The sequence below is a fragment of the Pimephales promelas genome, chromosome 18 (genome assembly GCF_988280905.1).
Source record: "Pimephales promelas chromosome 18, fPimPro1.hap1.1, whole genome shotgun sequence".
NCBI lineage: Eukaryota > Metazoa > Chordata > Actinopteri > Cypriniformes > Leuciscidae > Pimephales > Pimephales promelas.
In genome coordinates, this window is record NC_142786.1 from 12,535,886 (window position 1) to 12,548,924 (window position 13,039).

At 36.3% G+C, this 13,039-nt stretch overlaps 2 protein-coding genes and 1 long non-coding RNA gene across 5 annotated transcripts in view; 1 reads left to right on the forward strand and 2 right to left on the reverse strand.

Annotated features, from left to right (window-relative positions):
* The window catches only part of cratb (carnitine O-acetyltransferase b), a 118,626-nt gene extending 115,507 nt beyond the window's left edge, over positions 1 to 3,119 (reverse strand). Inside the window, exons 1-3 of the mRNA XM_089123004.1 lie at positions 2,491 to 3,119; positions 2,023 to 2,238; positions 1,504 to 1,622 (exon numbers count right to left, since the gene is read on the reverse strand). Of these exons, the coding sequence (XP_088979130.1) occupies positions 1,504 to 1,622; positions 2,023 to 2,238; positions 2,491 to 2,541 (386 nt within the window). The 5' untranslated portion in view covers positions 2,542 to 3,119. The remainder of the gene's footprint in view (positions 1 to 1,503; positions 1,623 to 2,022; positions 2,239 to 2,490) is intronic.
* Positions 3,120 to 7,757: 4,638 nt separating this feature from the next.
* LOC120481073 (uncharacterized) lies at positions 7,758 to 10,138 on the reverse strand. The gene is made up of 3 exons (XR_016147411.1): positions 10,034 to 10,138; positions 9,413 to 9,505; positions 7,758 to 7,894 (listed from the first exon to the last, which is right to left on the reverse strand). It is a non-coding gene; the product is annotated as an uncharacterized LOC120481073 (long non-coding RNA).
* A 594-nt stretch (positions 10,139 to 10,732) lies between these two features.
* ppt2b (palmitoyl-protein thioesterase 2b) overlaps positions 10,733 to 13,039 on the forward strand; it is a 126,923-nt gene continuing 124,616 nt past the window's right edge. For 2 of the 3 annotated variants that reach the window (XM_089122636.1, XM_089122637.1), the window contains exon 1: positions 10,734 to 11,062. In XM_089122636.1, the coding sequence (XP_088978762.1) occupies positions 10,928 to 11,062 (135 nt within the window). In that variant the 5' untranslated portion in view covers positions 10,734 to 10,927. Of the gene's footprint in view, positions 11,063 to 13,039 lie in introns of all 3 variants that reach the window. The other variant, XM_089122638.1, reaches the window with a different exon arrangement.

Sequence of the window (13,039 nt, forward strand, 5' to 3'; positions counted from 1 at the left end):
TTGTCCTGTTGGTTTAAGATATAACTGACCGTGTTTACATTAATTTCACGTCATAAAAGCATTTTGACATGCAAGTACATTTACCAATGAGTCACTCACAGCTGCATGCACGAGCGCTCTTCACAAAGCACGCGTTAGTATTTTAAAATGAAAGCAGCCTTCTCAGTGATTTTCATGGTTTTAATATATAAGCCGACTGCATTCCAAAAGACATAAATAATGCCTCTGTGAAGCATTTGTAAAGAAAATTCCCGCGGGAGAGAACGCGCACTGCAAGTGTAACGTTATAACATCAAGCAAAGCGGCAAAACCTGTTCAATGAAGCCCGCGAATGTCCTTGTAATTCGGTTCAATCCCGAACTTTATGAAATAACGTTACTATGTTTTGGAAGGTTCGAGCGGTGTCGTGTGTGTGAGTGAGGAAGAGAGAGAGCGAGAAAATAGAAGCAAGCAGATTCAGAACACGGTTCGTTTCTAAAGCACGCGCAGCGTCATCACGCATCTGTGTTTAAAAACTAAGCTCAGACTCGATTCTGAAATTCTCTGATGCAGGATTGTGGAGGAGAGAATAAATAACACAATATCACTTAAAAATAGACTAAACTGTTCTTTTCTGAACGCCAGACCGCGTAGCGTGGCAAGTTGATGCTTTATCTTGCAGACTGCTTTTCTCTCGCGTGTCACGTGACCAATGTAATCGCAGCTCTTGCGATTACAAAATCGCGTTTCATCATATCGCGATTTTATCGCAAATGCAATTAATCGTTCAGACCTAGAGTCAATTCAATTCAAATTCCAATTCATGAATTGAATGGAGGACAATTCTGAAATTCTCAATTTTGCACAAGCCTGGTTCACACTACACGCGACACGATACCATTCATTTTCAATGGTGAGCGGGCGACCAGTGGGGCGTGTCCAGCGACGCGACAAAGTTGAGAAATGTTTAACTTTATGAAAATGAAGAGCAATTTTCGCGAGCGACAACCAATAGGAGTGAAGTCTGTGGAGTACTCTTCAGTGCTGAGTCTGACCGAGGCAAGTTGAACGAGAAGCTCATTTTAGCAGTCATAAACTGTCCTATAATTTATGATACATCTCCGTGTACATACAGTGGTGTTCACCGAACTGACTCCGTGACTGAATGGTTTTGGGAACCCAGATAGTCCGGTATTTGCCCGTAAATAGCCGCGATGGCAAAGAGCACTCACTGTTTCTCGTTCATCTTTAATATTATGCATTTTATTAACTGATTCCATTTATATTTAGACTTTTCCTTTTCCTTCCAAAATATTTGTTTGTAGCGGCAATAAAATGTATTTGTTGTCTAACATAGAGTAACTTCCGTGATTGTCACTCACAAACATTACTAAGCAACCAGTAGTGGGGAACGCCCTCCAGTGCAGCCACTGGCAACCTGCAGCGACAAAGTCGCGTGTAGTGTGAACGCAGCTTAAGTGTGTTTGTTTGTTTGTATGTGTGTTTGTTCTGGCTGTCACATACACTAGTTGACCTCTCCAGTCTGTGAAGTCACGTTTAGGCAAAGAGATGGCTGGATTCGAATGCACTGCCAAAGGCTGCCTACACTCCAGGTATGCCCACTGAACCCACCAATCAGAGATCTGCACAAAGTGAAGACACACACAAGACACACCAGATCAAACCAAACAAACCAGCCTGCTAGTTCACCTTAGCATACACAATCAGAATCCAGAATCAAAATTGCTGCACAAGGCTGTGATGCCTAAAATTGGGGCTTTCTTCTTCATTTATGCATTTCTTTCAACAAAAAAATCTAAATCTTTAGCAGGGGACCTCTGGTTCAGTTGACACAGAATAACCCTATGATTAATTAGCATAATGTCCCATGGTATTTCATGGTAGCCTACTTCAAAAAATACAATATGTTCATTGTGAATGTCCAAAAACATAGAACCGCTAGATGATAATACAATTAACAAGGTTTTCTTTTTCTGCATCAGCATCGGTACATTTAAATTGTGTTACAAGTGCTATTCTCACCCAGTTGTGTGAATGCTTTGCTCGTTTGATCAGCTCTCTCTGCAGTTTTTCACCAAGACCTCCAGAGCATCCAAACTTCTGCACGATCCTGTGGGTGTGTTCGAGCTCATCTGGCGGTAAGAGCGGTTCCAAAGCCCTCAGGTAGCGCTGCAGCGTCTGGGCAAGCGGAGGCACCGGCTGCGGCGGAACCAACGAGTGGGCCTGTCTCAGCACACCCTTGACGAACGTGACACATAGACTGAAAGTTAGGACCTGAAATTTTAACTTCAAATATACTTACGAGTCACATCCCTTATACATGTTGTATACCCCCTCTTCTCTGGAGAAAGAGAAGTATGCATCTATTCATAATCAAATGTTTTATATTTCATTAAATGTAACAATTGCTGTCAAACGTAGGCTACATGTGCTAAACAGCAACAAAAGCAGATTTATAATTAACGTTATATGCACAACAACAACACTTACCCTGTGCATTAATAAAGACCATTTTCTTGGAGATATCCTCTCTAAAATCATTGTTCTACGCTGTTTGTTCACAATGAAATAGCAAACTAGTATTTAAGCTTATATGCAAAAACGAATGTCACGAAAAATCTTCATCAATGATATTACAAGATCACTAAAGTGTTATTCTTCACCCCACTAGAAAACGGCAGTAAACTATTCTGACAGTTGAAGTGATCAGTCTGTTAAGAGTCGTCGAAGTTCGGCTGAAGTTCGTGAGCTGAGCTCCAGCACGCATTGAGGTGTGGACACTACAACACGTGTGCAGTTTTTAATGTTTTCTGCCGTATCCTTTCGTATATGTGCGCAAAACAATGAGCCAAGGTTCTATGGGCTATATGCACGCATAAGTTCCGCATTTGACGTAAGGATGCTCGTCCATTTCCGGTTGTGTAGATTAAAGCGGAGGAAAACCGGAGAAAACGGGATTATGGCAGAGTCAATATTTACTGTCCTCCCGTCTTTGAAACGAAACGTACATACGTTTAGATGTAATTTTATATATTATGTTTATTTAATATAATTTTAAAAAGAAGCATAAACACAACGAGGGGTGTCTGTTTTATCTGTTTTTGTGACTAACGTTTCATTAGTATGGAGTATAAAATTCAATAAAAATTCTCGGTATTGCATTGGACTCTATGATCGGCGGAAGTTATCGAGCATCCTTAATCCTTCACCGGAATAACGGATATGCACGGCGGTATTTCCGGTGAAGGATTAAGGATGCTCAATAACTTCCGCCGATCGTAGAGTCTAATGCAATACAGAGAATTAATATTGAATTTTATACTCCATGGTTATAATAAAGAAACGTTAGTCACAAAAACAGATAAAACAGACACCCCTCGTTGTGTTTATGCTTCTTTTTAAAATTGTATTAAGTAAACATAACTATATATAAAATTACATCTAAACGTATGTACGTTTCGTAACTTCGTTTCAATGACGGGAGGACAGTAAATTTTGAAGACTCTGCCATAATCCCGTTTTCCTCGGTTCTCCTCCGCTTAAATCTCCACAACCGGAATGGACGAGCATCCTTGCGTCAATTGCGGAACTTATGCGTGCATATAGCCCATTTAAAGCGCACCATAATGTGTTTAATACAAGTCACATGTGAGTAAAACTGTCCTTATTGGTCAGAGTGTTCTCTGCGGCCTCCGAAGCAGAGCCATATATTGAGAGAGTTCTTACATTGCCATAGACCGCCATTGTAACTCAGGAATGCGGAAGTAGCGCGAGTCGTGGACCCGCCCATTAGTTCCAACCACTGATAGTTCCAGCATTGAACCCCATTCATTTTCAGTGCTTCCGATGTCCTCTCGCTGGTAAATTAATGAAATTACTGTAATTTTTACTTTTACACACATTAGCCGACCTCTCGTGAATCTAGTCTGTAGTTATATGTTATGTAGCCAGATCTAGTAAATGTTTATTGGAAGATAATAGGTTAATTGCAGCGATAGCTTACGTGACCAACACTTCACTAACGTTGTTAGCTAACTTATGGTTACCTGATGTATATAATATTTTTTCCTAACATCAAATAAATATTAAATATATATATAAATATATATATATATATATATATATATATATATATATATATATAATATTAGATATACAATATATATATATATATATATATATATATGAAGAGTTCAGATGCAAAAGCCTCTAAGTGCTATTTGAAATTTTCTTCTATGGTCATTTTTATCAAGCTTGTATATTTAAGTTCAGTGATTTCACTTAAATGGCAATGATAATTACCTATTAATTGTTATTTAAGTGAAATTACTGAACTTAAATATACAAGTTTGATAAAAAATCATCATTAAAGAAGAACATTTCAAATGGCATTTAGAGGCTTTTGCATCTGAACTCTTCATATATATAATATTAGATATACAATACACACACACACACATATATATATATATATATATATATATATATATATATATATATTAGATATACATATACACACACAATTGATTTATTTAAATGGTTTAGGGTTATGCATGTGTTTGTGTAATGTATATAGGCATACATAATATATATATATATATATATATATATATATATATATATATATATGGGTGGGTGACGTGACATGGCAATTTTGCTGTCTTCAGTGTCAAACATGTATGAATAAAAAATATATTTGCCAAAAACCTTCTCAATATTGTGCAGAACATTATGCTTTATGGGAACATATTCAAAATTGAAACAGTTCATCACTAATTTTTCAGAATTTTCAACCAAACATAACAAAACTCGTATGGTGCGACTGTCCGGCACTTGTTTCTCAAATTGAGAACTTGAAACAAACTAAAAAAAAATAAATGCAAAAATTCTCAAAAAAATACAGAAAAATAATACAGATGTCTATTTGTGAGCCTACTCTTTTCAAAGTCCAAGCATAATGTTTTGAGTCAGTTCTAATCAAAAAGATTTTGTCACACAAATCAAAATCATATGGTGCGACACTATTTTGGGATATTTGAACGGGCAACTGTTTTGACGCCCTTAGGAAGGAGAGGATCTTCTTCAGCAATGTTGTACAGAACTAGCAGTGTATTGCTGCTGTACAACCTGAGGCAAGTCATCATTTTTATATTTACAATAAATCAGATCTTGTTGGCACTCTGACAAAAGTCCCACTTTCAGATGTCTTTTGGTGTGACACATTTTTTTTTATAAAAATGGTAAATGGTAAATGGTAAATGGACTGCATTTATATAGCGCCTTCATAGACCTAATGGCCACCAAAGCGCTTTACATTTGCCTCACATTCACCCATTCATACACTCATTCACACCAATGGCGGTGCAAATGCAAAATGCAAAAGAAATGTTATTATTTTGTCATAATTATATGTAAATCTATGCTGCTTTGTTATAGCTAGCATGTTGTTAGCATGCTAATGTGTAGCTACAAGACTCAAAGGCTTGTTCGACTTCATGCAGCTCTGCGCAGACCGATCGTCGGCTGACTTGAAACAGTGCATGCCGGTTAGAAATTTTGTCCGACTTGATGCAGCGCTGACTCCACGTGACTGTGACATATGCCATCAAAGTACCGCGAGAGCGATACGAGAGTAGCCGGAGGACTCAGCCAGCGCAGCTGTCACAGCTGTTCCACGATTCGCCGGATTCACCGCATGACAACGATCACGTGCGTTTCGTGTTTATTCTCACACGTTTAGTTCCACTAAAGCTCACAAATCAGTATTTTATAACAGTAAACACTCTTTTCATGTAGTCGCAATGTTATATTGTGTCATGTTTATCATGTTTATCAAAATAAAACTGATTAAAAAACGTTGATTCCACGTCATTGATTATAGGCTTATTTTGAACTTTATTCTAGTTCAAACAGATGCTGTATGAAGCAGTAAAGTATTGAATGAAAATGTGTCTGAAATATCTGTTTATTTGGCAAATGTTGCATTTATTTCACTTCAGCTGTGGTATAAGCATGCAAACACCACGTGAGCCGTCACTACGGGAACCAGAAATTGTTCGACTTCACGTCTCCGCTTGCAGCTCCTCCCCGCCTGCACGCGGCTGTTCTCGCCGATCGGTTGCATCCAGCCGCAGGCGATGTCGAACACACCTTCAATGTTGTGCTAAGTGCAGAAAACATCATATGGAGTATTGGGACAGGGCCACTGCATCCTGCGGTGGATATCCAACCCGGCCCACATCCAAGTGTGACGTCAGAAGCCGCGCCCATCCACATGTGACGTCGAAAGCCACGCCCATGTCCAAAGACGGCACGTGACTCGATTTGTTGTGATTCGTGTACGCATGCGCAAAATGCCGCTGCTTCCTGTCGGAATATGTTTATGGTTGTTATCATAGTTATTGGTTTATAATAAAGATGAGGTTATTTGTGTAGAGATGTTGCACTACAGATTATTGGTGCAGTTAAATTGTGATGCTTTGGCAGGCTTCGAATCGTCTAAATCACAATCACTCCCTTAACAGCTGTATTAGAAAATACATTACCTCTGCATTGCTCACTGATTTTGTAAGTTAATGACATATAGTACAAGTAAACAATGTACCTTAAAACGATATTTTTGTATTTTTCTTGTATTTCTGTTACAAATGGTAATCAATAATCATGGTTTGGTATAATAAACGTATAAGGGAGCATCTATACTTAAACTAAAACGAGTTTTTATCACTTTCTTGATTATATGGGATCCAAACTGCACTTAGGCCTATGATTATCCCTTCTAAAAAGAATGAAAAAACTTTTTTTTTAAACATTTCTTTCTAGAAATATTGCATTTTTACAAATTAAGAATTCACCTGTTAATACCTGTTATACCAAATTACTTTGAAATCAAATAATAGAACAGCAGAATGGAATTTATGTAAACCTTAAAGAACCAATATGGTGCAACTCGAAAAGTTTGAATATCGTGCAAAAGTTCATTTATTTCAGTAATTCAACTAAAAGCTGATACCAATATATATTATACTCATTAGTCATTATATGCAAAGTGAGATATTTCAAGCCTTTATGTGTTGTACATTTGATGATTACGGCATATAGCTATGTTGAATTACTAAAATAAATGAACTTTTGCACAATATTCTAATAAATAAAAAACAGTTAATCTCTTGCTTCCCCTTCTGTACAGGTTTTATGAGTTTAAAATATCAAAATATCATCATAGTTCAAAATGTCTTGGTCACAAATGAATTTTTTAATGTAATATTTTGTGTTAATACATCAAGTTTACACATATGGTTCTAAAATGACCCATTTAAGCAAGTGTGATAACTTTTTGTTAAAATAAACAATGTCAGTTGTTCAGAGCAACACATTCACTATACTAAAAATCCCTGCACAATCGGAGGCTGCAGCTTTAGGACCCCGGTTACAGGATCCTTGTTTTAGTTTGCACGTACATAGTTCTAAAAACATTTAATCTCAGGAGTATTTTTATAAAATGTGTTTTTTTTTTAATTCAAAATGCATCAGAGGCATTTACAAAAATGTAAATTTATACAAAACAAATTAAAAATCTATATCAATCTTTAATCAACTGAAAAGTGGTGTGAGTCTTAGTTTCTTGAATTCTACTGTATATATTGATTAACCTCCTTAAGTTTAACTAATTTGCTCATTATCAGATAAAATAACGATGGAATCAGCACATGCAGTCACTAAATGATATGACTAGATATCAGAAGGCAAAACTCGAGAATGATTCAAGCATGATTTTATTTATATATAAATATGTATTTATTTATATTATACGAAAGAACAAAATTATTTATAGCACAAAAGCACCAAAAAGATCCCCCGTTTTCCACCAGTTGCTGCAGGAATGGCTTCAATTCTGAGAGAGAGAGAGAGAGAGAGAGAGAGAGAGAGAGAGAGAGAGAGAGAGAGAGAGAGAGAGAGAGAGAGAGAGAGAGAGAGAGAGAGAGAGAGAGAGAGAGAGAGAGAGAGAGAGAGAGAGAGAGAGAGAAATACAAATGAGTTTAACATGTTCAACTGAAATATATATTTCTGATTTAACACTAAACAGTTATGAAATGTTGGAGTTGTAGAGAGAGAAAGTCAAATTGAATATTCATGTTACTGACGTCTAATTTCAAACTCCAAATGTGTAAATGTAAAAGTAACAGCCAACAATTGAATGGTCTCCTTTCTTTTCTCAATTGTTTGTCAATTTGTCGGTTTAAATCTTCCACTTCACTGAAATAGTTATCAGAGAACAGTCACTGTTGTGTTACAGTTTTTCTCTGTCGCTTTGGTGCATTTCTCACATCGCTTTTTACATTTGCACAACAGTTAATGCAGTTCTCAAAACAATTAGCACAAACTGCAAAACTTAGTTAATAACCTGGAAAAGTGTGTCACTTGCTCAAAATGGATAAATCATTCATCAAAAGCAAGTATTCATGTCATTGAAAGTGTCAGTGTAGTCAAGATGAAAAGTCCTAACACCAGTGTTTATGAACAAGATAGTCTAATGGCTTTGTCATATTTTCATTATGACAGTTTGCTCTGTAAGTGTTTGCCAATGCAAAAAAAGTCAGATCTTGGTGACACTACCTGAAAATGCTCAAAACAGTCCTATAAACTATTTGCACAGCCATTTGAAAACTACAGTAAAGTTTCACATTACTGTATTTAATGAGGTAGAGTAATTGAGTACAAGACACTGAATATGTATGTTTCACATTTTTACTGCATGGTCTTTGCAATTCTAATTTGTTCAGAGCATTGTGCAAAAGAAAAAAATACACCCTTATTTACAAAAAACATTTGGGTAGATCCGTGCACAACTGTAAACAATATCACAGTACATATTGGAACTGAACATACAACATGCATATACTGTAAATCATTCATGCACATCTCTTCTCATCAGTGAAAGCTGAGGTTCAGCTGTGAGAAATTGTTCAATTTAGGATGAAAAAGGTTTTTTTAAGATAAAAAAAAATGCTGGATGGATTTTGACAACTAGTTTAACATTTTTGTATGTGATGACTCAAGCAATGAAATGAGGACTATTACTTTTATATCGAATGACTATTCAGCACTCACAAATATAGTTAATTTGGACTGATATGACATAAGCAAATGATAATGTTATAAAACAGCAGAGAGTTGTATGAAAGCAATTGATGCATCCAAAAGTATTTGCAATTTGTTGGAAGGAATGACAAACTGCAACTATGATGTGCACAAATGACAAAATGTTGTGGAGGTTGAACTAACTGTTGTGCAAATGTAAATAGTGATGTGAGAAATGCACCAAAGCGACTGAGAAAGAGTGTAACAGAATTATCAGTAACAAAAGGGTGCAGTGGGCATTGTGCAAAAATAAATAATAATCTACTCTGACCTGCAATGATAATCCAGACCAGAAAGGAAGACCTGCTCAGCCTCCTGTGAGGAGATATCCCAGCCAGGAGACAGCCAGGGCATTTATGATTGCCTATGAAAAAAGTAAATATAAATGTACAATATAACTCATATTCTTTTTCAAGCAGAATAAGATTTTCAGGATGTAACGTCACACATAAACACTAAAATAATATATTTTTATATTTACCCTTAATCCAAATAACAACATTGGTGATATAATAATGCAGTTAGTATAATAGTGTATACATAACAAAATTCTCAGTTGAGACTATACTGATACGAAATACACTAAGAGACATGTCAGGGGAGTTAAATGACCAAATATGCAAGTTGAAGATAATTCATAGCTCTAAAACATCATCATCAAACCTTATTGATTCGAATTATGTCGATATTTTGACAATTTATTACATATCGCGGGATTCGCGCTAATTGCGGAGCAGGCATGGTAGTCAAGTGATCAGCCGCACGCATTACAAACTACAAAAGTGATAAGAGCTGCTTGCAACAGGTAACATCTCATTCTCATACAACTCATTCGTATGATGTTAAACAGTAAAACCGCAAATGTGTTTTGTGCATTTTGTTTCGCACTTACCTTCCTATTCTAGTCTTCTCTTCTCTATAGTTCTTCCTGTTTTTAAATATTAACGAGAATGTGTCCAATTTGGGCATGGGCGTGGTAACTTCTGACGTCACACTTGGATGGGGCCGGGTTGGATGTCCACCGCAGGATTCAGCGAGAGGCTCCTCCTGCAGCCTGGACTGGCTGCGGTAACGCGTCTCTGTCCATGCAGGGGCGCTCGCGGTCGAGTGCAGAATGAATGGGAGTCAATGGGGTTTCACCCCCATAAATCCACTTTTCTCAGGATGTAATTTTTTGTCGAGTAATTTGAAAGTTGAACTCAAAAGGGAGGGCTAAGATGATACACTCAGCTGAAAATTGCATTTTTAAGTGCACTTATCTGTTCTAAAAACCCGTTCAAAATGTGATGACGTCACACAATAGCAGAATGCTAGCGTGTTCCGGCCAACAACGGCCTAACCTGTAAGAAATCAAAAGGACATAAGTACTCGTTCATTCGACTTTTGGCCTATAATCTATATTGACCTTGCGGAATCAACAATAACATCTATGTTAATATAACGACAAGCAGGTGAAAGAGACACTTTTAGCCGTTTAGCCCCATAGACTCCCATTCATTCTGCTCTCGCCCGCGATCACCTCCAGTGGAATTCTAATGGAACTGCAACCAAGATGATACACAATAGGGCTTATAGGAAGTGCCAAGTCTCTCCGTTAGACAGGCTCTGTAACTTACATAGGCCTAAATATGATAGACGGAGGAGAACGCATATAGCGCAAATGTTTGCAGTAACTCAAATAGCTTTCTATGGCATTATTTATGATTTTTAAAGGTTTTATTTTATAGTAGTGTTTTAGACGGTATTTTACCTATATTAAACTTATTTTATTTTTATTGTAATTGTTATGATGAAGTGTGTGTGGTCGTTGGTTGCTGTATGTGTGTTGTGTGTGTGTGTCGCGTATAAACCAGTGATCATCGTTCACGGGCTCTTCGACACCTCTGCTGACTTTATCAACCTACACCGATTCATCAACCTGGTAAACCATTAATGTGATCTATGCGTCACCTAACGTTTACTCTGTTTTAACTGTTGCGAGCTGCTAAAGAGTATCAAGTCTGTAAATTTGCTCAGAGTCAATATACACACAATGACTCTACAACAGAAACTTAAATAATAAGGAAGGACAAAAAGTGTTGTGGTGGTACCATGGTAGGCTACAGTGAGAATATAAAATGGTAAAACAATCGTTTTGAAAAATGCTATATTAAAAACATGTAACACCAAGATATGTCAAAAACAAAACATGTGTTTTTTTGTTTGTTTTTAGTGACCCATGAATTGTCATTTAGGAATGTAACAAATAGAGAATCAACAAAATAATTGTGCCAATTATACAGTCGTGCTCAAAAGTTTACACACCTCTTGCAGAATCTGCTAAATGTTCATTTTAACTAAATAAGAGGGATCATACAAAATGCATATGTTATTTAATATTGTCCTGAATAATATATTTTACATAAAAGATGTTTAGTCTACATTTAGTCCACAAGACAAAAAAAAAATAGCTGAATTTATAAAAATGACCCCGTTCAAAAGTTTACATACTGTGGCATGGATGATCCATGCCTGTTTGTTTTTGTGATGTTTATGAGTTCCTTGTTTGTCCTGAACAGTTGAACAGCCCAACGTTCTTTAGAAAAATCCTCCAGGTCCCTCAAATTCTTAGGTTTTCCAGCATCTTTTGCATATTTGAACCCTTTACAGCATTGACTGTATGATTTTGAGATCCATCTTTTCATTCACACGAGGGACTCGTATGCAAGTATTACAAAAGATTCAAACATTTACTGATGCTCCAGAAAGAAACACAATACATTAAAAATCAGGGGGGTGTAAACTTTTTGAATTTGAAGATCAAGGTAAATTGCACTTCATTTGTCTTCTAGGAGACATGTAAGTATCTTCTGTTCAAGCCCCAAGCAAATGATATTTAAAAAAAAAAAAAAATTACAAGATTTATATTTTTAGAAAAGATTTATATTTTGAATAAATGCTGTTCTTTTTAACTTTTTAATTCATCAATGAATCCTGAAAAAAGTATCACAGGTTCCAAAAAATATTAAGCTATATTATTTTTGTTTGTTTTTTCGTATTCTCGTCGCTTGATAAACTTATACTTGAGCCACTGTTGTCACATTCATGAATATTTAAACATTTTCTTTATTGACTTTCTGGGCCGTCAAGTTTCAATCCCTTAGGAAGCCTATGTAGCAGTGATCCACCTCTCACATTTAATCAAAAATATCTTCAATTGTGTTCCAAAGACGAACAAAGGTCTTACAGAGTTGGTACAGCATGGGTGTGAGTAATTAATGACTCAATTTTCATTTTTGGGTGAACTAACCCTTTAATCAAAGTTGTCCTATGACAAGAACGGGTGTTGTGTTATGATCCACTTCAAATGTTGACTACTGTATATATATTTATATAGCACTGTCTGTTGTCATGTGAAAGGTGTATTTACTGAAATTAAATAATATTAGCTATTTATAGAGAGATGATTTATTGTTTTAGTTATGCTGCCTTCACATACGATCGAAAATTTCCTACTTCCAATTTCTGAGTCGCAATTAGGGTAATTACGAGCTCATCGCATTAAAATGCTTTGTTGTTGGAAATTAAAATACTGTGGACAATTCCAGGTATTTTCTTGCCTGTTCATTGGGAAAATCTTATTAAAGCCAAAATGAAATTTATCATCCCATTTATTGACAACCATATGTGCTTCAAATGGTTCAAATGGTGCTTCAAATGGTTATTCAAATATGTAAATACACTTTTGTGGAAAAAAATACCAGTCACAGCAGCAATCGTCTCCCCTCTGCCATGTTTAAAGTTTATGGACCGCCCAACTTGGGAACTTGGTTTTCAAAATCATCCCTGAGCTTGCCTGTGGTAAATACGACTTGAGAGGGCATTCATGTCATCTTTCCTTAACTAGGAAACTCATATT